This window comes from Triticum aestivum, chromosome 6A, assembly GCF_018294505.1.
Source record: "Triticum aestivum cultivar Chinese Spring chromosome 6A, IWGSC CS RefSeq v2.1, whole genome shotgun sequence".
Classification (NCBI taxonomy): Eukaryota; Viridiplantae; Streptophyta; class Magnoliopsida; order Poales; family Poaceae; genus Triticum; species Triticum aestivum.
The window spans coordinates 106,954,810-106,982,335 of record NC_057809.1 but is presented as its reverse complement, the minus strand read 5'-3'; the positions used below and the strand labels follow the sequence as shown (position 1 = coordinate 106,982,335).

At 51.3% G+C, this 27,526-nt stretch overlaps 1 protein-coding gene across 1 annotated transcript in view; it reads right to left on the bottom strand.

Moving 5' to 3' along the window:
* Window positions 1-25,573, bottom strand: part of LOC123130405 (uncharacterized) — a 32,277-nt gene extending 6,704 nt beyond the window's left edge. Inside the window, exons 1-2 of the mRNA XM_044550309.1 lie at window positions 24,469-25,573; window positions 24,160-24,343 (exon numbers count right to left, since the gene is read on the bottom strand). Of these exons, the coding sequence (XP_044406244.1) occupies window positions 24,160-24,343; window positions 24,469-25,293 (1,009 nt within the window). The 5' untranslated portion in view covers window positions 25,294-25,573. The remainder of the gene's footprint in view (window positions 1-24,159; window positions 24,344-24,468) is intronic.
* Window positions 25,574-27,526: the final 1,953 nt, after the last annotated feature.

Sequence of the window (27,526 nt, the reverse complement as noted above, 5' to 3'; positions counted from 1 at the left end):
CAGCTGTCAGGTTACAGCTACCTTCACAGTACCTCCTGGGACTGATGTAGTCTTGCTCATTAGTCTTAGATGCACTCGCGAGCCTGCGTGCCGCCTATGATGACTTAATCTATGTACTGAACTCTGTGTACTGAACTCTATGTCCGACCCCTTTTGTAAGTTATGCCGACTATCTATGTGGTATCTGTCGTGCTCCTTTCATTATGCATGTTTCATCATGAATGACTCTTGTCTATGCAAATTTCTCAATACTGAACTACCCCTGTTATATATTAGTAGGATGGTTAGACCAGCTGGTCGTGGTCGTGGTGGCAACTTTCCACCACCGCCTGAGTACATGGCTGGTATGATCCAACAGCTTGAGATGAATCGCCAGTTCATGGAAAACATGATGGCTCAGTTTCCTCGCCCCAATATGAACCAGCATCCAAACACAACAACTCTGCAGGATTTCATACGCCTCAACCCAAGTGTGTACCGCAGCTCAACCCAGTCGCTGGATGCTGATGACTGGCTCCGTGACATCACCTATGAGATGGAGTCTGCTGATGTAGCCCCTGCCAGCTATGTCACTTTTGCTTCCTTCTTCCTGAAGGGACCCGCAGCTCAATGGTGGGACAGCCATAGGCGTACTCTGCCAGTTGGGACAATCATCTCCTGGCCAGACTTTCAGGCTGCCTTCCGTGCCCGCTTCATTCCTCAGGGAATCATGGACAGGAAGAAGCGTGAGTTTCGCAACCTCACCCAAGGCAACAAGACTGTTGAAGCTCATCAGCGGGAGTTTCTGGACTTATCCCGCTATGCTGAAGAAGACATTGCAACTGATGCTCGCAGACAGGAGAAGTTCCGTGAAGGCCTTCAAGCTGACATCAAGCTCACACTTCTAGTGCATGACTTTGCCGATTTCGCCACCTTGGTGAACAAGGCCATCAATGTCGAGACTGGTCTGCAAGAACACCAGAGCTCTCAAAGGCGCAACCGTGACACGGGCTCATCTTCGGGCCCGCCCTCGCAGAAGCGTAAGATATGGATCCCGAACAGCATGTACCGTCCAACTGCACCTGCCCCAAGGCAGTCTTATGCTGCACCTCGTCTGCCGGCTGCTCCAACTAGGCAGCCGAGGCTTCCAGCTCCACCACCCCAAGCTCCTGTTCCTACCCTCGAGAATGGGTTGTGCTTCAGGTGCGGACAACCAGGGCACCGTGCTAGGGAATGCAACCAGAAACAGAATCAACTGGCCCTTCCAGCAACTGGCCGTGGGAACAACCAGGCCCGCAACAACAATGCCAAGTCCTATGGCCGTGTTCATGCCAACCACATTGATCTGAATGAAGCTCAAGACCAGCCTGCTACTGTGATGGGTACACTCCTCGTAAATTCAGTACCAGCATCTGTTTTATTTGATACAGGAGCATCGCATTCATTCATGTCAGAAGATTTTGCATTCATGCATGGCATTAAAAGTGAAGACATGAAAGCTTCTCTATTAGTGCACACCCCTGCGGGCCAATGCCGAACCTCCATGATTTGCAACGACGTCCCTGTAGAAATTGAAGGACTAGAATTCCTTGTCTCTCCCATCGTACTGAAGTCCTGTAGCATTGATCTCATTCTGGGAATGGATTGGTTAAAGGCGCATACCGCTTCTATCGTTTGCGCCACCAAGACCGTCCATCTGCTACACCCTTCTGATGAAATAATTAGCTACGATGCTCATCTGGTTCGGAATGCCGAGGCCAGACTTTATGCCTTAAACGCATTGAACGCTGCACCACTTGAGGGCATTGAAAACATTCCCGTCGTGCGTGAATTCCTAGACGTCTTTCCTGAAGAACTCCCAGGGATTCCCCCTGCTAGAGTTGTCGAATTCGTCATCGACTTGAAACCAGGCACCACTCCTATAGCCAAGCGACCCTACAAGATGCCGCCGCATGAACTCCTTGAGCTTAAGGAGGAAATCGATAAATCTCTTCGAAGTGGTTTCATTCGCCCAAGTTGCTCTCCTTGGGGAGCACCTTCTCTCTTTGTCAAGAAGAAAGATGGGACAAACCGATTGGTCCAAGACTACCGTCCTATAAACCAAGCTACCATTCAGAATAAGTATCCTCTTCCTCGGATCAATGATCTGTATGATCAATTGGCTGGATCATCAGTGTTCTCTAAACTCGACTTGAGGTTGGGTTACCACCAGATCCGTGTTCGTGAGGAAGATATCCCCAAGACCGCCTTTGTGACTCGTTATGGTTCATACGAGTACACCGTCATGTCTTTCGGCTTAACCAATGCTCCAGCCACCTTCTCTCGCCTGATGAACTATATATTCATGGATTACCTCGACAAGTTCGTCGTGGTTTATCTGGATGATATTCTGGTATTTTCCAAGAACGAAGAGGAACATGCTGAACATCTTCGCCTCGTGCTGGAAAAGCTACGAGAGCATCAACTTTATGCCAAGTTCTCCAAATGTGAATTCTGGCTTCCCGAAGTAACCTATCTCGGGCATGTCATCTCTAAGGATGGTATTGCCGTCAACCCTGAACGAGTTCAGGCTATTCTCGATTGGACTCCTCCGAAGAACGTTAAGCAAGTCAGAAGTTTTCTCGGTCTCGCCAGCTACTGCCGTCGATTCGTCGAGAACTTCCTCCAAGATTGCCAGGCCTCTGACTAACCTATTGCATAAGGGCGTCAAGTTCCAGTGGACAGACAAATGTCAGGAAAGCTTCCAGGCACTCAAAGACAAGTTGACTTCTGCCCCAGTACTAGCTCCACCTGATACTAAGAAGGACTTCGTCATTTACTGCGACGCTTCCCGTCAAGGATTAGGCTGTGTCCTAATGCAAGAGCGCAAAGTGGTTGCTTATGCCTCTCGGCAATTGCGCCCTCACGAAGAGAACTACCCAGTTCACGACCTCGAACTTGCTGCTGTCATTCATGCGCTAAAACAGTGGCGACATTACCTGCTCGGTAATCGCTGCGAGATCTTCACTGACCACCAAAGTCTGAAGTATTTGTTTACTCAGCCAGACCTGAACCTCCGTCAGCAGAGATGGATGGAGACTGTTGCATACTTTGATTTGGGCATTTCCTATACACCAGGCAAGGCTAATGTAATGGCTGATGCCTTGAGCCGCAAGTCTTACTGCAACCACCTCCAGGTTCACAAAGTTCAGCCCTCACTCGTTGAAGAATTCAGAAAGCTGAACCTCCATATTGTTCCTCCGGGTGCACTCGCTCCCCCTCCTCCGGAGTTCCGCAAGATGAATCTCAGTGTTGTTTCCCAGGGTTCCCTCTATACCCTGGCTGTTGAACCCGATCTCGTGGGCACCATAAAGACAATGCAGGGATTTGACTCTGAAGTCTACAAGATTAAGCAAGACCTCAAAGAAGGAAGTTCCTCATCCTTCACTATTGCTGATGATGGCGCCTTGTACTTCAAAGGCCGCCTAGTGGTGCCGTGTAAGAAGGAAAACCTGAATATGACTCAGGAGGTTATGAAAGAAGCTCATGATACGCCTCTATGTATCCATCCTGGTAGTACGAAGATGTATCAAGACATTCGACAGAGATTCTGGTGGTCTAACATGAAGCAAGACATTGCTCGTTATGTTGCTGAATGTGACGTTTGCCGTCGTATCAAAGCAGAACATCAAAGGCCTGCTGGAACTCTGCAACCTATATCTATTCCTGAATGGAAATGGGACCACGTCGAGATGGACTTCGTTACTGGATTTCCCAAATCGCAAAAGGGTAATGATGCTATTCTTGTCGTCATTGACCGACTTTCTAAGGTTGCACATTTTCTGGCGGTCAAAGAAACGATCACTGCTAGTCAGCTTGCAACTCTCTACATGACCAGAATTGTTTCGCTTCACGGTATTCCACTGGTTATCAGTTCAGACCGTGGCAGTTTATTCACTTCAAGATTCTGGGCAAGTTTCCAAGAAGCTATGGGCACTCATCTGTCTTTCAGCACTGCTTTTCATCCTCAGTCACAAGGGCAAGTTGAACGTGTCAACCAAGTTCTCGAAGACATGCTTCGAGCTTGTGTTATTTCCTTCGGCAAGAAATGGGAGGAATCTCTTCCGTATGCTGAGTTCTCTTATAATAATAGCTATCAAGCTAGTCTGAAGATGGCCCCCTTCGAAGTGTTATATGGACGAAAGTGCCGAACCCCTCTGAACTGGTCAGAAACTGGGGAACGTCCACTCTTTGGTCCGGATATTATCCAACATGCCGAAGATCAAGTCCGCATTATCCGCGAGAATCTCAAGACTGCTCAGTCACGCCAAAAGAGTAATTATGACCGTCATCATAAAGACATGGTCTATCAACCTGGCGAGAAGGCCTATCTTCGAGTTACACCAATGAAGGATGCTCACCGCTTCGGGATCAAAGGGAAGCTAGCTCCCCGCTATATTGGTCCTTTCACTATCCTCGAGAGGCGTGGAAAAGTGGCATATCAATTGGAGCTTCCGTCGAACCTTTCTCAGGTTCACGATGTGTTCCACGTGTCCCAACTTCGACGCTGCTTCAAGGACCCAATCCGAGCAGTGGACCATGAAGTGCTCGAATTGCAACAGGACCTCTCCTATAAAGAGCATCCGGTCTGCATTCTCGACCAAGCTGAACGCCGCACACGTCAGAAGGCGATCAAGTTCCTGAAGGTCCAGTGGTCGAATCACTCTGAAGACGAAGCCACCTGGGAACGCGAGGATCGTCTTCGTGATGAATACCCCGCACTGTTCCCTTCTACCTCCTAAATCTCGGGACGAGATTTCTTGTAGTGGAGGAGATTTGTAACGCTCGGATAATTAAGCTACAGTAATCCCTGCTAATGATGCCGCGTCACCTCGGTTACCGTGATTAAACTCACGTTGATTCGAACTCGGTTCAAATTCAATTGAAAACATAGGCAAACAATAAAAGTTTTCAAAAATTAGATCTAAAATGTTCGGGGGTTGTCAAATATTACAAAGATAATTATGGTGAAGTAAACAAATTTTTATAAAATGCATAAATATTTTAAATTGAATAAAATAGAAAGGAAAGTAAATTAAAAAAAACAGAAAACAAACCAAAAAATATATATATATATATAAAAGGACCCCCCCCACTGGGCCAGACGGCCCAGCCGACTAGGCCACCACCGGCCCAACTGGGCAAAGGCCCAACCGGCCACCCCCCCCCATAACCCCATGCCCCCGGAACCCTAACCCCACCCCGTCACCCCACTCACCCCCCCACTCCCCACTCGCTCTCCCCCACCCCCCCTCGCGCTGGATCTGGATCGGGAGGAGCCCGATCCCCTTCTCCCTCGCCCGGCCCCCAACACCCGTCGACCGTCGCCGCCTCCCCCCCCCCACCGGCGCTTGACCCCCGGATCCCGACCACCGCCGCCCCGTCGCTCGTCCTCACCCCCTCCTCGCCGGACGCCGTGGACGCGGCCGTCCCGCCGCTGCCGAACGCCTCCTTCGTCCTCCTCCTCGCCGGTCTTCCCCGACCTCCCCCGAGCCCACTGCCCCGTTGCCCTACTCCCCCCCCCGTGAGCTTTCCCCCCTTCGCCCTCCTCTCCCCTAGGTCGCCTCGGCCGTCGCCGCTCGACGCGCTCCGGCGCCACCGTCGCCCGCGCCGGGCCGTCCCGCCCCCGGCCCCTCCCCGCTCCCCCGTGCGGCTCCCCTGCCGCGGCCGCCGCGCCCTTCCCCCCTGGTCGCCTCGGCCACGTGCACGGGCACCACCGACCGCGCCATCGCCCCGCCTCGCCTCGCGCCACAGCCGCTCGCCGTCCCAGCCCCGCTTCGGTCGCCGTCGCGGCCCCTGGACGCCGGCGCTCGCGCCCAAACGCCCCGGGGCTCCGCTCGGTTGCAGCCCCGTTTGGCCCGCGCCCATTAGCCCCTGGTGGCTCGGATGAGCCACTGACTAGGGGGGCCCCACGCCCAAAAAAAAATAAAATAAATATAAATAAATAAATAAATAATAAAATAAATAAAAACAATAAATATAATTAATAAAATTAAAATGATTTAATAAAATTATTAATTAATTAATTAATTAATTAAGTTAATTAATCCGGTTTAATTAAATTAATTAACTAGTTAAGTTTAATTAAACTGTAATTAGATTAACCTAAACCCTAATTAACCTAAATAGAGAATGACAGGTGGGTCCCACTGGACCCACATGTCAGGGTTGACTCAGTCAACCCTTGTTGACTGCTGACGTCAGCATGACATCATGCTGACGTCATAAATACATTTTTTCCAATTAATTAAATAAATAATTAAATTCCAAAATTGTTAAAATCTTTTAAAAATCATATCTTTTAATCCGTAACTCGGATTAAAATATTTTCAACATGAAGGTTGCTCGGAACGACGTGACGATTCCGGATACGTAGTCCGTTCGTCCGCCACACACCCCTAACCTATCGAACTCGCAACTTTTCCCCTCCGGTTCATCTGTCCGAAAACACGAAACACCGGGAATACTTTCCCGGATGATTCCCCCTTAACCAGTACCACCTCATACCACGTTAGGGCACGCCTAGCATCGCTTCTTGACATGCCATGCATCGATATGCATCTGTTTACTTGGTATTCATTGTTTCTTCCCCCTCTTCTCTCCGGTAGACTACGAGACCGACGCTGCTGCTGCCCAGTTCGACTACGGAGTTGACGACCCCTCTCTCTTGCCAGAGCAACCAGGCAAGCCCCCCCCCCTTGATCACCAGATATCGCCTATTCTTCTCTATACTGCTTGCATTAGAGTAGTGTAGCATGTTACTGCTTTCCGTTGATCCTATTCTGATGCATAGCCTGACATTGTTGCTACACCTGTTGATACCTTATCTGCAATCATAAATGCTTAGTATAGGATGCTAGTTTATCATCATTGGCCCTACATTCTTGTCAGTCTGCCTTGCTATACTATTGGGCCGTGATCACTCGGGAGGTGATCACGGGTATATACTATACATACATACATTCTATACAGATGGTGACTAAAGTCGGGTCAGCTCGAAGAGTACCCGCGAGTGATTCACGGATTGGGGGCTGAAAGGACCTTTGTCCCGACGGCCCTCTGTGTGGATCTTTGTGGCGGAGCGACAGGGCAGGTTGAGACCACCTAGGAGACAGGTGGGCCTGGCCCTGTTCGGCGTTCGCGGATACTTAACACGCTTAACGAGATCTTGGTATTTGATCTGAGTCGGCTACGAGCCTATACGCACTAACCATCTACGTGGGAGTAGTTATGGGTATCCCGACGTCGTGGTATCAGCCGAAGCACTTCAGACGTCAGCGACGGAGCGGCGCGCGCCGAATTGGACTGGAACGCCACTAGGCTAGGTCTGCTTTCGGCCGCCCTCGCAACGTGCAGGTGTGCTATGGGCGATGGGCCCAGACCCCTGTGCGCTTAGGTTTAGACCGGCGTGCTGGCCTCTCTGTTGAGCCTAGGTGGGGCTGCGACGTGTTGATCTTCCGAGGCCGGGCATGACCCAGGAAAGTGTGTCCGGCCAAATGGGATCAAGCGTGTTGGGTTATGTGGTGCACCCCTGCAGGGAAGTTAATCTATTCGAATAGCCGTGATCTTCGGTAACAGGACGACTTGGAGTTGTACCTCGACCTTATGACAACTAGAACCGGATACTTAATAAAACACACCCTTCCAAGTGCCAGATACAACCGGTGGTCGCTCTACCTCAGGGATATGAGGAGGGGATCGCCGGGTAGGATTATGCTATGAGTTGTTACTTGGAGATGCTACTTGGAGGACTTCGACCTACCCTCTTCTGCCTGTTGCAAGACGAAGGTGACCAGAAGCGTAGTCTTCGATAAGACTAGCTATCCCCCTCTTATTCTGGCATTCTGCAGTTCAGTCCACTGATATGGCCCTTTACACATATACCCATGCATATGTAGTGTAGTTCCTTGCTTGCGAGTACTTTGGATGAGTACTCACGGTTGCTTCCTCCCCCCTTTTTCCCCTTTCCTTCCTTTCTGGTTGTCGCAACCAGATGCTGGAGTCCAGGAGCCAGACGCCACCGTCGACGACGACCCCTACTACACTGGAGGTGCCTACTACTACGTGCTGCCCGCTGATGACGACCTGGAGTAGTTTAGGAGGATCCCAGGCAGGAGGCCTGCGCCTCTTTCGATCTGTATCCCTGTTTGTGCTAGCCTTCTTAAGGCAAACTTGTTTAACTTATGTCTGTACTCAGATATTGTTGCTTCCGCTGACTCGTCTATGATCGAGCACTTGTATTCGAGCCCTCGAGGCCCCTGGCTTGTATTATGATGCTGGTATGACTTATTTTATTTGTAGAGTTGTGTTGTGATATCTTCCCGTGAGTCCCTGATCTTGATCGTACACATTTGCGTGCATGATTAGTGTACGATTGAATCGGGGGCGTCACAAGTTGGTATCAGAGCCGACTGCCTGTAGGAATCCCCCTTCCACACTCCTTGGCCAAAGTCGAGTCTAGTCACTACAAAACTTTTACTAACATGGCTGTGAGCCTTACGGGCCCACGTCGCCATTGGGTGGTACTAGGATCTTTTACTCCTCGACCTTTACTCTGGGACTCTGAACTCTTTTCTACTCGGGTTAAACGAATTTACTAACTCTGACATTAGGATCCCGTTACCACGTTCACCCCAAAGTTGGATAAGCCATAGTTATTCTGCAGGATAGCATTTTGAATAGTGCCCGTGTTGTCATTTGACTCCATTGAAACATCTTTGTTTTCAGATGGAACCCGCGAGGCAGGTCGTGCGCCACACTGCGGCCATTGGTGCCTCAGGATCACCTGCTGTGCTAGCTGATATGATGACCTATCTGGGTTATCGCTGGCACCCTGAGTACACCGTCTACGAGGAGTACCAGGACTTTAACCAGGAGCAGTACCGTGCCATCGTCCACCTCTACTCTCGGGACCCAACGTCATAAGGGTAAAAAACACGGTCCATGTGCCTCGAACCCCAAAGGTGCCGAGCATATTTGATGTCCAGCAGATTCGCAACATCAAAGTCAATTATACCCGAGGTAGCATCAAGGGGACTGCGGAAATTGTATGCTCCAAAATATGGGTGGATAAGCCTTTGATGAAGACTCTCACAAAGATCGCAGTGACCTGATAAAAGTATAAACATGTCCAATCTGAGACTAGCGTCATGACATAAAAAGTGTTTCAGATAATCAGTATGCATAACTGCATGGAGTACTGATAAACATGATATATTACACACAAACAGTTAGCAAACTTAGGGCACGTGCATTAACTAGCTCCTTAATTCTGTAGCATTTCACCGCGTTCAAGGGCGAGGGGTAAGGGCAGGAAGGTGATGGTGGGGTTTAAATGGTTGTAAAATATACCCAATTTGATTACTACCTCTCTCTCAGTTTATAGGGCGTGCGCGTACCTCTAGGTCGTCAATTTGACCAACCTAATACACGTCATATATTACAAAAAATATACCAATATAAACTTCAGATGTTCTATTTTCAAACAATATAATTTTTGTGTTATATAGTTTATATTAGGGTAATAAAATTGACAATCTAGGTATACGCGTAGGACTTATAAACTGAAACGGAGGTAGTATATCGAAAGCATGTAAAGCCCTGACTAGCAGCTAAAAAGAAAACACTTCCGCTTCGGTAGACCCCCTGTAAACACAAGGAGGGCTGAGATTGCCCAATACCCCTTCATAACAAAGGGTAGGATGGGCATAAGATTGCCCCGCCGGCCCGCCCGCCCGCAAAAAAAAACAGACGGAGGTATACGTATATGAATACAGGCCGGCCGCCCGCCCGGGAGGGAAAAAAATTAAAGCGGCCGCTCGCAGTCAACGCGTTGTCGGTGGCGCCGCGCCGGCCCCACCCCCACGCCCGCCGGCCCCACGCAATCCCACACCCGTCGTGTGGCGTGTCGGCCGCCAATCACGGCGCCCGAGGCGCGCATGCACGCAGGCGGTTCCACGCGCGTGCCTCCTTGCGTGCCGCGCCGCCGCTGCCGCCTGCAGCCGCGCCTGCCGGACGCCACCGCTGCCGCCTCCTCGCCTGTCGCGCCGCCTGCCGGACGCCACCGGTGCCGCCTCCTCGCCTGCCGCGCGACCGCTGACGTCTGTCGTCGCTGTCGGCTCCTCGGCTGCCACGCCGATGCTGCCACCCGACCGGCCCGCCGCCTGGCCTGCCCCCTTCCGACGCGCTGTTCGCTTCGCCCGACGGTCAAACGCCGCCTCGCCTGCCACGCGCATTAACGCGCCGGCGTTAATAACCACGGCGCCGCCTGCTCACCTCCCTCCCTTCCCCCCGCTATAAAACGGCACCGGCCCGATGGCTTTCTTCCGCCACCTCCCGTACCTCCCGCACCCAATGGCTTTCTTCGGCGGCAGCAGCAGCACCGGTGGCGGCGCCGCCGCCGACGCCCCCGGCGCATGGCCGACGAGCATCGGAGGGCCGGAGACGGAGGAGCTCCACCACTACTGCCTCCCCGTGCCGCCGGGCTGCCGTCTAGCGCGCAACTGGAAGATCGACGCGGAGGGCTTTGCGACGTTCGGTCCCGGCGCGACGAAGGAGGAGCTCCGCAACCACAGCGGCGGCCGGCACAACATCGAAGGCCGAAAGCGGTTTTGGCGCGGGAAGGACTATTGGGAGGTGATGGCGGCCTTCCGCCTTGCCGCGGCCGGCGAGACCCCCGATCTGACGGGCCGCAGCGGCCGTCTTCGCGCACCGCCTCCACCGCAATATCGCCGCAGACGTGGCGGCGGCCACGGTGTGTACCCGGCACGGGCGCCCGCGCCGGCCGCCCCTCCCTTGCCGCCGGGGATCGAGTTGCCGCCGGAGCAGGTCATCCTCCGCGAGGACGGTGATCCGGATGACACGCCGGGGTACCACGTCGCCCTACGGGCGTCGGAGGCTGCAGCGGCGGCAGCGGAGGCGACGGAGGCCGCCGAGATTGCGGACGCAATCTAGGCGGCCGAGGCGGCGCAGCAGGCGGTGATGGCGGCGCAGCAGGCGGCGATGGTGGCGCCGGAGTGGCAGCAGGTGCCGCCGGAGTGGCAGCAGGAGTGGCAGCAAGCGCCGGCGGCGGTGGCGGAGGAGGATTCCGACGACGATCCGGTAGACTGGGACGACCTCGCGAACCGGTCCAGCAGCGACGATGACGGCGGCGACGGCCCGGCCGTCATTGACCTCGTCAATAACGACGACGAGTAGTTTTTTTTGTGTTTTTTATTTAATTTGGTTATGTCGTTGTAAGCGTAAGTAGTAGACTTTATGTGGTGAACTTTTAATCGTTGAGTTAGCCCGAGTATGTAAACTATTTTATCTATGTTGAATAAAATTTGAGTGAAATTAATTTTGTCCATTTCATTCGCGAGTTTTGATTTGATGATGCGTTTGTACATAAATACTTGCTAAAAACGCTTAGTATGAGAGTACGTCCTGCACGCACGATATGGACAAAAACAGAGAGGAAAGACACGTCGCGTCACGTTCGGACATCGGTGTAGGGTACTTTTTCCTTAAAAACCCCAGAAAATGCGTGGAGCGTCGAAAAAATACGCGAGTTGGCGTGGGTGCTGTGGATGGTAATGGCAACTTGTGGAAAAAGTGTCGCGAGGTTTGACGGAGTAGAAAAAAAACCGTAGTTGGGAACCCCCTCCCCGGCAGACCGACAAGTAGCTGGTTGCACTGGGGCTACGTGATCGCATGCATGCAACTGCACCAAAGTGTGCGTACGTGTGGGCACGACCAACGTAGCCCCCCACGCAAGGTTGGAACGAAAACGGACACAAAACGGACGTTGCGTCACGTCCGGGCAGTGTTTTTGCGATTTTGGACCTGGAAAACCCTAGAAAATGCGTGGAGCGTCGGAAAAATACGCGAGTTGGCGTGGATGCTGTGGATGGTGATGGCAACTTGTGGTAAAAGTGTCGCGAGGTTTGACGGAGTAGAAAAAAACCGTAGTTGGGAACCCCCTCCCCGGCAGACCGACAAGTAGCTGGTTGCACTGGGGCTACGTGATCGCATGCATGCAACTGCACCAAAGTGTGCGTACGTGTGAGCACGGCCAACGTAGGCCCCCACGCAAGGTTGGAATGAAAACGGACACAAAACGGACGTTGCGTCACGTCCGGGCAGTGTTTTTGCGATTTTGGACCTGGAAAACCCTAGAAAATGCGTGGAGCGTCGGAAAAATACGCGAGTTGGCGTGGATGCTGTGGATGGTGATGGCAACTTGTGGTAAAAGTGTCGCGAGGTTTGACGGAGTAGAAAAAAAACCGTAGTTGGGAACCCCCTCCCCGGCAGACCGACAAGTAGCTGGTTGCACTGGGGCTACGTGATCGCATGCATGCAACTGCACCAAAGTGTGCGTACGTGTGAGCACGGCCAACGTAGGCCCCCACGCAAGGTTGGAATGAAAACGGACACAAAACGGACGTTGCGTCACGTCCGGGCAGTGTTTTTGCGATTATGGACCTGGAAAACCCTAGAAAATGCGTGGAGCGTCGGAAAAATACGCGAGTTGGCGTGGATGCTGTGGATGGTGATGGCAACTTGTGGTAAAAGTGTCGCGAGGTTTGACGGAGTAGAAAAAACCGTAGTTGGGAACCCCCTCCCCGGCAGACCGACAAGTAGCTGGTTGCACTGGGGCTACGTGATCGCATGCATGCAACTGCACCAAAGTGTGCGTACGTGTGGGCACGGCCAACTTAGGCCCCCACGCAAGGTTGGAACGAAAACGGACACAAAACGGACGTTGCGTCACGTCCGGGCAGTGTTTTTGCGGTTTTAGACCTGGAAAACCCTAGAAAATGCGTGGAGCATCGGAAAAATACGCGAGTTGGCGTGGATGCTGTGGATGGTGATGGCAACTTGTGGTAAAAGTGTCGCGAGGTTTGACGGAGTAGAAAAAAAACCGTAGTTGGGAACCCCCTCCCCGGCAGACCGACAAGTAGCTGGTTGCACTGGGGCTACGTGATCGCATGCATGCAACTGCACCAAAGTGTGCGTACGTGTGAGCACGGCCAACGTAGGCCCCCACGCAAGGTTGGAACGAAAACGGACACAAAACGAACGTTGCGTCACGTCCGGGCAGTGTTTTTGCGATTTTGGACCTGGAAAACCCTAGAAAATGCGTGGAGCGTCGGAAAAATACGCGAGTTGGCGTGGATGCTGTGGATGGTGATGGCAACTTGTGGTAAAAGTGTCGCGAGGTTTGACGGAGTAGAAAAAAAACCGTAGTTGGGAACCCCCTCCCCGGCAGACCGACAAGTAGCTGGTTGCACTGGGGCTACGTGATCGCATGCATGCAACTGCACCAAAGTGTGCGTACGTGTGGGCACGGCCAACGTAGGCCCCCACGCAAGGTTGGAACGAAAACGGACACAAAACGGACGTTGCGTCACGTCCGGGCAGTGTTTTTGCGATTATGGACCTGGAAAACCCTAGAAAATGCGTGGAGCGTCGGAAAAATACGCGAGTTGGCGTGGATGCTGTGGATGGTGATGGCAACTTGTGGTAAAAGTGTCGCGAGGTTTGACGGAGTAGAAAAAAACCGTAGTTGGGAACCCCCTCCCCGGCAGACCGACATGTAGCTGGTTGCACTGGGGCTACGTGATCGCATGTATGCAACTGCACCAAAGTGTGCGTACGTGTGGGCACGGCCAACGTAGGCCCCCACGCAAGGTTGGAACGTAAACGGACACAAAACGGACGTTGCGTCACGTCCAGGCAGTGTTTTTGCGATTTTGGACCTAGAAAACCCTAGAAAATGCGTGGAGCGTCGGAAAAATACGCGAGTTGGCGTGGATGCTGTGGATGGTGATGGCAACTTGTGGTAAAAGTGTCGCGAGGTTTGACGGAGTAGAAAAAAACCGTAGTTGGGAACCCCCTCCCTGGCAGACCGACAAGTAGCTGGTTGCACTGGGGCTACGTGATCGCATGCATGCAACTGCACCAAAGTGTGCGTACGTGTGAGCACGGCCAACGTAGGCCCCCACGCAAGGTTGGAACGAAAACGGACACAAAACGGACGTTGCGTCACGTCCGGGCGGTGTTTTTGCGATTTTGGACCTGGAAAACCCTAGAAAATGCGTGGAGCGTCCGAAAAATACGCGAGTTGGCGTGGATGCTGTGGATGGTGATGGCAACTTGTGGTAAAAGTGTCGCGAGGTTTGACGGAGTAGAAAAAAAACCGTAGTTGGGAACCCCCTCCCCGGCAGACCGACAAGTAGCTGGTTGCACTGGGGCTACGTGATCGCATGCATGCAACTGCACCAAAGTGTGCGTACGTGTGGGCACGGCCAACGTAGGCCCCCACGCAAGGTTGGAACGAAAACGGACACAAAACGGACGTTGCGTCACGTCCGGGCGGTGTTTTTGCGATTTTGGACCTGGAAAACCCTAGAAAATGCGTGGAGCGTCGGAAAAATACGCGAGTTGGCGTGGATGCTGTGGATGGTGATGGCAACTTGTGGTAAAAGTGTCGCGAGGTTTGACGGAGTAGAAAAAAAACCGTAGTTGGGAACCCCCTCCCCGGCAGACCGACAAGTAGCTGGTTGCACTGGGGCTACGTGATCGCATGCATGCAACTGCACCAAAGTGTGCGTACGTGTGAGCACGGCCAACGTAGGCCCCCACGCAAGGTTGGAACGAAAACGGACACAAAACGGACGTTGCGTCACGTCCGGGCAGTGTTTTTGCGATTTTGGACCTGAAAAACCCTAGAAAATGCGTGGAGCGTCGGAAAAATACGCGAGTTGGCGTGGATGCTGTGGATGGTGATGGCAACTTGTGGTAAAAGTGTCGCGAGGTTTGACGGAGTAGAAAAAAAACCGTAGTTGGGAACCCCCTCCCCGGCAGACCGACAAGTAGCTGCTTGCACTGGGGCTACGTGATCGCATGCATGCAACTGCACCAAAGTGTGCGTACGTGTGGGCACGGCCAACGTAGGCCCCCACGCAAGGTTGGAACGAAAACGGACACAAAACGGATGTTGCGTCACGTCCGGGCAGTGTTTTTGCGATTTTGGACCTGGAAAACCCTAGAAAATGCGTGGAGCGTCGGAAACATACGCGAGTTGGCGTGGGTGCTGTGGATGGTGATGGCAACTTGTGAAAAAAGTGTTGCGAGGTTTGACGGAGTACAAAAATAAATTATTTGGGAACCATATTTTTAAAAAAAATTGTTTTCTGTTTGTATTTAAAAAAATAAAATAAATCATATTTAATATTGTGATGTGACTTACCTAACTGCGCGGCAGTTCACTGCGAGACAGTGTACTACCTGGCAGTTATGTAGAGCCATATCATAATATAATATATAACCATGCATGGACTACCGGAGACGGCTATATAAACTGGTCGGGACATCCTTCGACGGCCGAGGTGGGACTAAATTTGAAGTGCAGCACGCCGACGCGAATCGCCTTGTCGTCTGGGGCCCGGCCCAATCATTGCGGACGGCAGTAGAGACACAGGAGACGCGGGCCTGACCGAATCTATCGTTATTAGCACCTGGCACGCCCGCCGCCGTATGCCCTCGTCACCCACCCTAACCCACCCGCATAGTTAATAGCCGGATCTAACCCCACCTATTGCTGACGTGGCGGGGAGGGAGTGGCCCTCGAAGGTGTCCCGGCTATAGCCGACTCCAGCCGATCCGAGGAGGTCAAAGCCCTAGTGGACCTCGCCTCGATCGGGGGTCAAAGCCACGCCGTGTCCACGATCGCGAGTCCACGCCGCCTCCACGATCGCCACTAGTCGCCGCCTAACCCTAGCTGCCTGCGCCCGCCGCCCCCGACGCAATCTGCGGCTGACGCCGCCACCGACGCCCCCGACGCCGACGGCCCCGACGCCATCTGCCGCCGACGCGCCTTCACGCCGACGCCCCCTACGCCCCCGACGCCACCTTCTAGCCGACGCCCTCGACGCCGACGCCCCCTACGCCACCGACGCCATCTGCCGCCGACGCGACCTCACGCCGACGCCCCCGACGCCACCTTCACGCTGACGCCCGACGCCCCCTACGACCTCGACGCCACTTTCGAGGTAACTCCCGAAACCTGCCCCCCGTCGCCGCCGTAGACGCGTTCTGACGCCGACGCCAACTTCCTAGAGTAATTAGCAAATATTTTTAGAGTAGGCCTAATATTTTTAGAGTACTTAGAAAATAATTTGTTATGAAACAGGGCATTAAAATATAAGCATAACCTTGATCGTTGAATATTTTGTCCCAAGGTCAGTACACTATGTACTTAGAGAATAATGTGAGAATGTCTAATTTGATTATGTCTAATGTGAATGAGGTTATATATCTAATTTGGCTATAGTTTTGGTAATAATTATGCATGCATGATAGCTTATATATGTATGAATTTTGTTTGTAGTTAGCAACGCCAGCGCGCCATCGTCCCCAAGGGCGGGCACCGATCTCATGGCACGAGGTACTATGAATTCATCATGTTTATCATGTACGCATACATAGTAGCTAACATTATTTTTGCTCCTATTCCTAGCGATGGAGGAGTACGGAGAGATTTTTTGTTCGGTTGAGAAGTGGTGTCTCTTGGTCAGCAAACTAAACTCTAGGCAGAAAACGCGGTTTGCGAGCACTAGTCTTGAAAAAATGTTGATGATTCCTAGTGTGCTGATGCGAAAATGTTTGCTCAAGTTTATTATTAAATCGTATGCAATGGACAGAAAAAGGTTCATCATGCCATCAAAAAACGGTGCGATTTCATTGCGCACCGAAGATGTGTATGACATTTTTGGGCTACAGAACAAGGGCAAAGATGCCATGAAAGCCCTAGGTAAAGGGGGGTTAAAGGCGAAGGTGAAGGTGCCTAGTCGTTTTGTAGATTCGAAAATGGGGCAAATGATGATAGACGATCTGATTGACAACATCGTTGCCAGTGGCACGTACGATGATGATTTCCTCCGTAGAATTGTTCTGGTTCTTCTGGGCACGGTTCTTGCACCGCAGTCCACCAGAGAAGTTCCTAATGCTTACTACAAGTTAGTGCACGATGTGGAGGCCATCAAATCATATAATTGGAACGCATTTACTTTACGCGTTTGCGTGGAAGGCATCACAAAGACCTTGTCAGATCTTGAAAAATTTACTTGGCCGATCGGAAACCTTGCCCTCATACAGGTAAACCTTATGTTATATTTGTTTATTTGAAACTAAAGTTTGTGAAAAGAATTTGCTGATATACTTCATGTTTGTGCAGTACATGTTTGGGAGAAAGTGCAGCCACTGGATGAAGAGGCATTTGATCCACTAGCTCATGAGTATCCGTTGATGGTCAATTGGTCAGAAGATGAGGCTATGAAGCGTGACGCGTACGACACGGCATACGGCCGTGGTAATGGGACGGTAAGTTTTAATGGTTCCAACTGCATGCAATTATGTTGCCATTTATGTGTTGAGAAATTTATATTGATTTAATATGTAACAGATTGATGACGTGATAAGTGAGAAGTACAGACAGACATTAATTGCTCAGCAAGGAAGAAAGGCAGAGGAAGAATTAGAGCAAGAAGATGGATCAGATCGTGCCCAAAGAATGAAAGATAATAGAGACGAGGCTTCTTCCAGCAGGGATACTACATTAGATCAAGTGATGAAATGCATCAAAGATATGCAAAAAGAAATTAGACTGCTCCCTGAAAAATGTGCTGAGGTAAATACTGATGTGTATTTCAGTTTGCATGGGATTATTGATAATTTATGCATGTAATAAATAATTTCGATGTGTCATTGCAGATTGTAGTGCAGAAGCTAGAGAAGGAAGGTCTTGCCTTCAGGGGGTTTCGTGATGACATTGAGTTTGTGGAGCATAGTGAAGCGTGGATGGGGAAGTATGGTCCATCAAAATATAAATCAAAATATTGGACAGATGTAAAATCAACTCCCGCAAAAGAAGACATGGACAACAGGGTGGATGCATCCTTCACCACCGGGAACGGGAAGAAATTGGCGCGTGATAAAGGTGTGCATCACAACACACCTGGTACAGGAGATGAAGGCGACCCCTTCGTTATTTATGAGAACGGTAATTCACCCGACCCATCTCTTGAGATGGTAGCCACGAATGAATTTCCACCTTTTACTTCAACCCCCAAGAATATGAATGAAGTGTCAGACGGGTCTAGCGCCGATAAATCTGAGGAGTTTAGTATGGATAGTCTGAACACCCGTATTAAAAATGCGATAGAAAGTGGCACTCAGAAGAGTGATGGGAAGGAGAATGATGGGAAGGAAAATGATGGGAAGGAGAATGATGGGAAGGAGAATGATGGGAAACGCAAGAGGAAACAGTCAAAATATTGCCTTTCACCTTACCAGCAGAACGGTGGACGTAAACGTGCAAAGAAAAGTAAGTGCTAAGTAGATTATTGAAGCAACATACTTCTGTACTTGGTATTTGCTACAATATTACTCTTATCTGCGGCATGGTTTAGCATGTTTCGCAACTAAATAAATGTGATGTGGTCTGCTACAATATCACTCTTACTTGCAGCATCGTGGGTGATGATTTTTGAACATGTTATGTACGCACTTTGTATTATGCACTGTTTGCCATTTGTCGCAACTAAATAAATGTGATGTGGTCAGTGCGGGCTGTTGTTTGCAGCCGCTATTTTCTGCCAAAATAAAGTGAAGTTTTTTTAAAAAAAAATGCCCGACCACCGCTGCTGGGCCCATAGTAGCTTACGGAAGCTACCCAAATCAAGCCTAAAGGCGACTCGGGCGGCCGATCGAGCCCACTAGCGGGCCCAGCAGCGCGGTCCAACGGGGCGCACGGGGATAATAAGAGAGGAGTTCGAAAGGGGGGGCGGAGGCAGGTATTTAAGCCGCTCCTGGCGCCCCCCCGCTTCCGAGGTGGGACTAAAACTTGGGCGCTGCCCCGCGCGGGCGAGGGGGAGGGGGCGTGGGCCGCGGGAGGGGCGCGGGGAGAGGCCGTGGGCCGGGGGAGGAGCCCCGCGCGGGCGAGGGAGGGCCAGCACGTTTTTTTAATATTTTTTCTGGTTCGTTTTTTCTTTTTCTTTTTCTTTTTCTTTCATTGAAAGTTCACGGATTTGAATAAGTTAATGAAATTTTATAACTAGTTCAGGAAATACAAAATAGTTCAAGAAAAATAAAAATAGTTTTTTTCAAATATAGTTCATGTATTTTATAAAAAGTTCAGCAAATTGAAATAAGTAAAGAAAAAGAAAAAGGAAAAATATATAAAAAAACGTGCTGGCCCTCCCTCGCCCGCGCGGGGCTCCTTCCCCGGCCCACGGCCTCTCCCCTCGCCCGCGCGGGGCTCCTCCCCCGGCCCAAGCCCCCTCCCCTCGCCCCTCCCCCGGCCCACGCCCCCTCCCCTCGCCCGCGCGGGGCAGCGCCCAAGTTTTAGTCCCACCTCGGAAGCGGGGGGGCGCCAGGAGCGGCTTAAATACCTGCCTCCGCCCCCCCTTTCGAACTCCTCTCTTATTATCCCCGTGCGCCCCGTTGGACCGCGCTGCTGGGCCCGCTAGTGGGCTCGATCGGCCGCCCGAGTCGCCTTTAGGCTTGATTTGGGTAGCTTTCGTAAGCTACTATGGGCCCAGCAGCGGTGGTCGGGCATTTTTTTAAAAAACTTCACTTTTTCAATTATTTTGGCAGAAAGTAGCGGCCAAAAACAACATCAAACAAAATCATCATCAGTACAACATATATGCCCACGTAGCAAACAGCAAACAAAATCATCATCATGCCCAGGTAGTATAACATATGCAATGTCATCTCCAAATTTATTACATATATCTTTTATCAAAACACAAACAAATAACTTATCAAGTTTTCTTGCGGACACGTACGAATAAAAAACGACAAAGGTTCGTGCGACCACTTTTATTCTCCGTACAAACCAACCTGCATCTGTACCTACGCCCAGTTCCTGAACAAAACATAAAGAATTGGTGAGCAAATATAGTTGCTAAAATCAAAGTAGGAACATAACAACAATAAGAAGATAACATCTTACTTCTCGTTCAAATGACATGTAGCCTTATTATGACCTGCGTGACTACACAAACTGCACAAAGGACCACTTTTCTTCTCTGTAAAATCTTTTGGCCTACCATTCTTTGTAACGCCGGGGCCCCCCTTTGACTGCCCCTTCTTAGGTGCACCCTTCGTCGAAACTTTCTGAGGATCACCAATACCAGGCTCAACTTGTTGCACTTGACTTGCCTCCTTCTTCAGCATAGCATACCTTCTACTTCCTATAAGTTCCTCCTCTGAAATCTTTTTCTGTGCTATTATGTTGTCTAGACACTTCATCAACTCATCGAACAAGAAGGGATCATTTGCTGCAACATGAGCAGCTTGTGCGGTTTTAATGGATATTGCACTATACCGTTCTCTCTCCAATGGCCCTGACCAACCCCATCCAAACATATCACTCTTCCTCTGCACAGGCAACCCATCTCTTGCATGTTTGGACAACCGATGAAGGACACAACACTTTGGTATTTCAGTTAAATTCAGATGATGGAGAACAAACAGAATGTGTTTGCATGGCAGCCCTTTCCGAACCATCCTAAGACAACTGCATGTAATAGTTTCTTCTGAGTTACCTGGTTCATAAACAACATTATACCTAAACTTGTGGTTATCCTTCCATGTCACAATGAATGTCTCACGCCCAATTCCCACGAGCGTCTCAAATATCTCCAGCTGACCCATCTTATGCAAATCATCTTGCAAGATGTAGAAATTAGCAGGTGTGAATACTTTGGCGGCATGCTCCTCAAGGACTTTATATTCAGTAACAGACGGTGGTTCCTTCTGGAATGCCTCGCAGTCATCGTACGCCTCGTTCTCACGCAGGCGAACTATACAGTTCTCATAATGCACCACCAAATCAACAATTGTCATACCGTAGTCCAGGTGAAGGTGAAGGCAGGAGTTGAGGCTTTCACTCCTATGGTTACTTCGCATACCAAGAAAAAAACCATCGGAAAGATATGAAGCTGCCCACAGTCTCCTCTTCCTGTACATCCTGTCAAGCCACTCTTCAGTTCTATCCGTCTTCCACTTATCATAGAAAGCTTTCCATCTCTGCTCAAAGTTCGCTTGAGAGGTGGCATAGTACAGGAGCGATCTGAACTCATCCAGTGACTTGTAATGCAGGTGCCTCTGCATATTTTTCTCGATATGCCACGAACAAAGACGATGGAAAACATCTGAAAGGACGGTCCGAATAGCCCGGATCATTGCAGCGTCACCGTCTGTGATTATTGACTTTGGCTTCACCTGACAGTTTGCCTTCATAAATGTCTGCAGCAGCCACACGTATGTCCCTTCCGTCTCGTCAGCAATGATGGCACAACCAAACACTGTGGTGCAACGGTGGTTGTTAACTCCTACAAAGGGGACGAACGGCATACCGTATCTGTTCATCTTATACGTGCTATCAAACACGACCACATCTCCGTAGTCCTGATAGTCCCTCCGCGACTGTGCATCGCACCAGAACATACTCTTCAGTCGCCCTTCCTTGTCACGCACATACTCAAAAAAAAACTCAGGGTCCTTCTCCTTCCTACTCCTCATAATGCCAACTGCCGTCTCTGCATCACCCTTTGCAATGAGCCTCATTTTTTCTCTGCAACAAAGATTGTAAATGTCCCTCCTGATAAGCCCGCACTTATCGTACGAACCGTATCTGCTGATGAAGTTGTCCATTATAATATGCTTTCTTATCCCGGCCGCTTCCATGGCCAATATCTCGGCCCTCTGCCCATCTCCAATCCGTCTGTGTGACCATAAAAAACAAACCTCGTCGGGCCGAGCCATCGCGTGGTTGTGATCATCCACGAATGATGCGACGAACCAAACGCCACGTTCTCTGTCCAGCTTCACCACCATATGTGCACCGCAGTCACAACGAGTCTCCGGTCTAAGCCTGCGCTTGCGGCCCTCCATGGTTATGAACTTGCTCTGCCTTCTCCCAGCCCTGGAGCAAAGAAACCGCCGGTACCGGATCATTCCCGAAGCACCTCGTTTCACCTTCTGTTTCCTTATGCTAAACCCGTGTTCTCTGGCGTGATTGTTGTAGAATATGTATGCATCCCCTTGCGACCGAAAGGTCATAGCCATGACCTTCCAATGTGTCTCAAGCATCTTCTGCTGCCTTTGAGCCTCCTCAATATCGATCTCTCCCTCATCGTGATCAACGCTCGGACCATCTGACTCCTCCTACAACATTCATTTCAAAATATATATGTCAAATTATTATCATTTAAATCATACTATTGATCCATGTACAACATCTATCAACTAACCTGGCTCAAGTTATCTGCAAATGATTCCTGCCAACTATGTTGCACATTGTCAACATCCACATCTTCCTGGAAATTTGTACACAAAGATATACAGTTAGCCATGCCATACTTTGCAATTTCGAAAATAAAAAAATATACGGCACTTACGTTTTCGCTATTTGCGCCATGTTCATTATTATCAAAATCCTCCGGAGGTAAGATATCATATGACGAGACGGAATCGTTGTCGCTGCTGTCATCATCTTCGTTCAAGTTATCGTTATTGGTCTTAGTCACCTTATCAGTACCATTCTCGTCCCTCCCGAATGCAGATTCTTCGTCCATGTCAACACGCCTAACTCACAGAACTGCAAAACATCGTGTGTTAGGTTTAGTACAATGCATCATGCCCAAAGCAACGCTAGTTCTGTAAATCATGCCCTAGTCCGTAGAGGAGGCGCTGCGGCGGGAGGTTTTGATGAACCCTAAACCCTAAATCCGTACATGCATGAACTAGCCCTCACTTCTATCCAGCGGCGAGTCTACTAGACAGGCTTAAACAGGCTCAAGCCTACCCTCCAGAAAAACAATTTTTTTAGTACTGCTATTACTACTTTCATTCCAGCTCATTACTACATCTATTATCCAGTAGAAAACACACAACACCACGCATGCGCAGTTACGGGCAGCACAAACGAATGACCAGTCTGCATCAACTGTGTAATTACTCGTTCATGTACTGTAAACGAATTTAGTGCCCAACGCAACTTATTTGCAAAAAAAGAAAAATAAAAAAATGAGTTTGCATGCATGTATTCCTCACGCGAAACCTGTATCTATCCCGCTAGGTTTAGATGACGGGCATGACAAACCTTGGCCTGCGGTGTAGACGTCGACGACGTTCGACGACAGTGCTGCGGAGGCGGCGTCAGACGTCGGGCCCTTCACGTCCCCGGCGTACAACGACGACGGTTAGATGTGGCGACGGACGACGTTGCGACGGCGAGGGCGGTGTCGGACGGGGTTCGGGCGGCGAGGGCAGCGTCAGACGTCGGGCCCTTCACGTCCGCGTCGTCGGGCGAAGTTGGGACGGGCGACGTGGGACGGGCGACGTTGGGACGGTGAGATGCGGCGACGGGTGAAGTTGGGACGGTGAGATGCGGCGACGGGGGCGGCGGCGGGCGACGTCCAGACGCCGAGGGCGGCGACGGGCGACGTTGGGACGGCGAGGGTGGCCTCGCACGGGGTTCGGACGGCGGCGATCTGCTGCGGCGGCGATCGCCAACTCTGGAAATACCGTGATTAGCGGGCGGGCGACTAGATGGGCGGGCGAGAAGATGGGGGCGGGCCCAGATCATGGGTACTTTTTTTTTCATGCGCGCGGTATACGTATGCCCGGCAGAGCTGTACAATACGAGGTGGGCATACGTTTCTTTCGTATGCCAATTATGCCCTTCTACGTTTTGTTGGGGGGGGGGGGGTCTACCGAAGCAAGGCCCAAAAGAAAAATGAAATCATTGTCTTGTCAAGGAATAGCCCTTTACTAGGCCAAACAGACTCTTAACTTAAATAGCCCCATGACACATGTGGTAAGCAATCCAAACAATTTTTTAAAAAAGGACACTAACTTAAATATGTGTTTGTGCTATTATCAAGAATAGATCCAAACTTAAATATCATCATCGAAAAGCACGAATGAGTTACGTTGTAGCATCGTTCGACTGATCCTCACACACTCCTGAGATGATTAAATATAGTAGTGGTATTATTCGTTCTCTATCAAAGAGAGCTAAGATTTTGCTCACTAACATAAGTACGGAGGGAGTAGGTACTCTGATTATGAGAGTATACTGCTTACCGCTTAGAGAGACGGAGTCTTGGACAGGGCAGCAAAGCACGACCCCCATTTTTCTTGCATATTCCGCAAAGAAGAGTTGTATGGCCGCCGGACTATCTGTTGCAGAGGCCATGAAGTTGATATGTTGGTAACCATGGCTGTCAACACTGGCGTCACAAACAACATGGAGCTGTAGCTCTGGCCCCTTGGGAGGAAGAAATTTGCAGTACATAGCAATGACGACTTGACGATTAGCACCAATGGCCAGGAAATAAAATAGGCGTATGAAGATGTATGAAGATGTGATTATTGTTGGATAAAGGGACTGACCCCAATGGTGCGGCTCCAGTGCTGAATCGCCATGTTAGCCAGCTTCCGTCTCCATCGTTGCCCGGCTCTGATGTACTCCTCCCTCTCCGCCGGGAACTGGGGCTCTGGCACCAGGCAAGAGTCGAGCGGAGGAGCCGAGGGTCGAACGAGTAGGACGGCCAGCCGCTCGACATCCTCGGCGGAGAGATGGGCGCTGCTGCCACCGGCGAGCAGCTCTGTGACGGCGGGGCTTGTGGCAACCCCCGACTGCGCGAATGCGGCGAAGGCCTCGCAGTTGGGGTGCTTCGCGGCAGCAGCGGCAGCGTAGTAGTAGTCATAGTTCCGATCGGCATCGTGGACCACGCGATTGAGGCCGTGGAAGGATCTGTGCTTGATGTCATCGATGTCGACGACATCGACAACGGTGTCGGCGGCGGCGAAGCGGGCAGGGGGGGAGGCGGCGTAGAGCCAAACCGTGTTGACGATGACGTTGGAGGCGCCGTCGGGGAGGGGCCCGAAGCAGTGGCCGCCGGCTAGGAGCGCGGGCAGGAGGGACGGCACCGTCGGCACGCCGTGGGGGCCGTTCAAAGGGAGCCGCGCGAGGGCGCGCAGGTAGGCGTCGTGGATGGAGTCCCTCAGAGCGGTCTTCCTCACCCACTCCGCGTGGGGGACGACGCTGGCGCCACCGCGGCTGTGGCCCGGGAGGTGCCGGAAGAAGAACTGCGCCGTCTTCGGGAGCGCCAGCGGCGGGGGCTTGGAGAAGGACGTCGCCGAGGTGGCCTTCGCTGCCCTCGCCTCCATTGGGTTTGGCCTCTTCCGCGGGCGATCTCGGCGACGGGGGGACATGTTCGTCGCCGCTTCGCGCTCTCCTCTCCGATTGCGGGGGCGTCCGTCCGCTCGCCTCACGCGATTTTGCGGGCGACGGAGGTACTAACTTTTTCTTTCTTCTTGGAAATTGTAACAAGGAGATTGGAATTCGAAGTCGCATCAGATGAAATCAGTACTCCTCCGTTCCACAACAATATAGTACGCCCGCGCTTCTCAAGATCTAACTTTGACCGTAAATTTAATCAACGAGACCGATTGCAGCGGGAGCAAGAGCTATACCACTGAATACATGATCGATCTTGTTGGTTAAATTTACAGTCAAATTTAGATCTCAAGATGCGTGGACACATTACATTGTGGAACGGAAGGAGTAGTTCAGTACTAGCCATGATAAGAAATTCAAAATCACAAGGGGTAAAGCTCCTCCTGGCATGTTTGCGCTTGGGTTTTTTTTTTTGGAAACTCGCCATCTTTATTCATTCAAGGCAATCGACATAGGTACAAGGTTTGGGTTACAAGAATTGCTCAACCAAACATATCTATCTAGGGCTAGATTACAAGCAAATTTGACGAGATTGTGAGCCTCAAAATTAAAATTTCTACGTTCATGGATAAAAGAGCAAGAAATAAAACTATTACAATAACTTGATATTTTGCCCTCGGAGTTGGTGCAGGTGGAAGTGGGGGACTAAATAGCCCATCTCACTTAAATTGACTTAGTGGGCTCCCATCGGATAGAAAAATAATGATCAGGCAATCCCACTAATTCCATTTGGAGCCCACCTCGTCCTATTAACACAACTCCCATAGACTTAGGAGCTGTTTGGTTCGCTGCACTGCATGTGGCTCGCATCTACCATGCAAAAATTGTTTGTTTGGTACACTGCATGGGCTTTTGAGCCTGGCCCGGTGGATGCAAAATTAGGCCTCTCAGCCTTCCAGGCTGAGGGGAACGTAAGTTTCGAGCGTAGCTCGCCTGCAGGCTCGTTGCCTCGTTCGTTCCCTTCTTTTTCCATCTTCTATCCAGCGCCGCCATCATCCTCGTCAAGCACCGCCGCCGTCGTTCGTCCTCCACCAAGCTCCGTCGCCATCCTCGTTCGTCCTCGACTAAGCTCAGCCGCCTCCATCCTCGACCAAGCGCCGCTGTCGCCCTCGACAAGCCGTCGCAGGCCGGATCCTAATGCCTCGCGCCACCGCAGGCCGATCTTGCCATCTGGAGCCGCCGCCGCAGGCCGGATCTCGCCATCTGGAGCCGCCACCGCGCCCTCTCCAAGCGCCAGCGCCGGCCAGGTCAAAGTGCCGCAGTCCTTGGCCGTCATCATCAATCGCCGGTGACGCCCTTGCCCAAGCTCTCCCGCCAGCCTCTTCAAGGGTAGCAGTTCTTGGCTACCCTCGTCAAGCGCCGCGGCGGCCTTGGTCAACAGCCTCTTCAAGTGCCATCTGCGCCATCTTGAGTTCACCTCGTACATCCATATCATGCAAAGTTCACCAAACACCATCTCGCCTCATTCTTGCATCAGTCCAACCAGGCCACACTCACCCAGCATCATCCATGCGATGCAGCCTAAAACTACCCAGGGAACCAAACACGCCCTTAACGTGCGTAAAAGAGGGCGGCGCCGCAGCGTGCTCACCATCCACCCTCACCTCACTGGTTGTGCCCAGCAGCGGGCGCTCATGTGTGCGCGGCGCGCGTGCGGCCTCCACCTCCACCCCGCTGGCATGCGTCCAGCAGCGGCCATCCCCTCCCCCTGGTGTCATGCTCCCGCGGCGGATCCTCCTTGCCCCAGCCGTCTTCGGCCGGATCTACGTCGTGTTCGTCCTTCTGTTGGCCGAAGCAGGCGTGCAAGGTGCCCCTACTGCCCCGTGTGCGCACTCCACCCCGTCACACTGGCCCGTGCGTAGCAAGGGGCTCTCTTCCCACTTGGTGTCCAGATCCAACGATGGCACATTGAAATTCTTTGCAAGCTTAATTGAGTAACTAAGCTCACCGTGGATTATGTGGGATCCCACATGTGCCCACATAATTTGTGTATGTTCTAATGGGATGTCCGGTTATTCCCACTAAACCTACTGGGACTAAGCGGGCTAAAGGTGGGATGCCCATATATAGTCCCACCTGCAGCCTGAGCTCGAGGGCTCCCAGTTTTGGAGATACATCCAACGGATTAAGGAGGATATTTGGTTAGGGATCTTCTTCACTGTTGGAAATGTGGGAAGGGAGCCAATTCTAGTTGGATCCTTGGCTAGG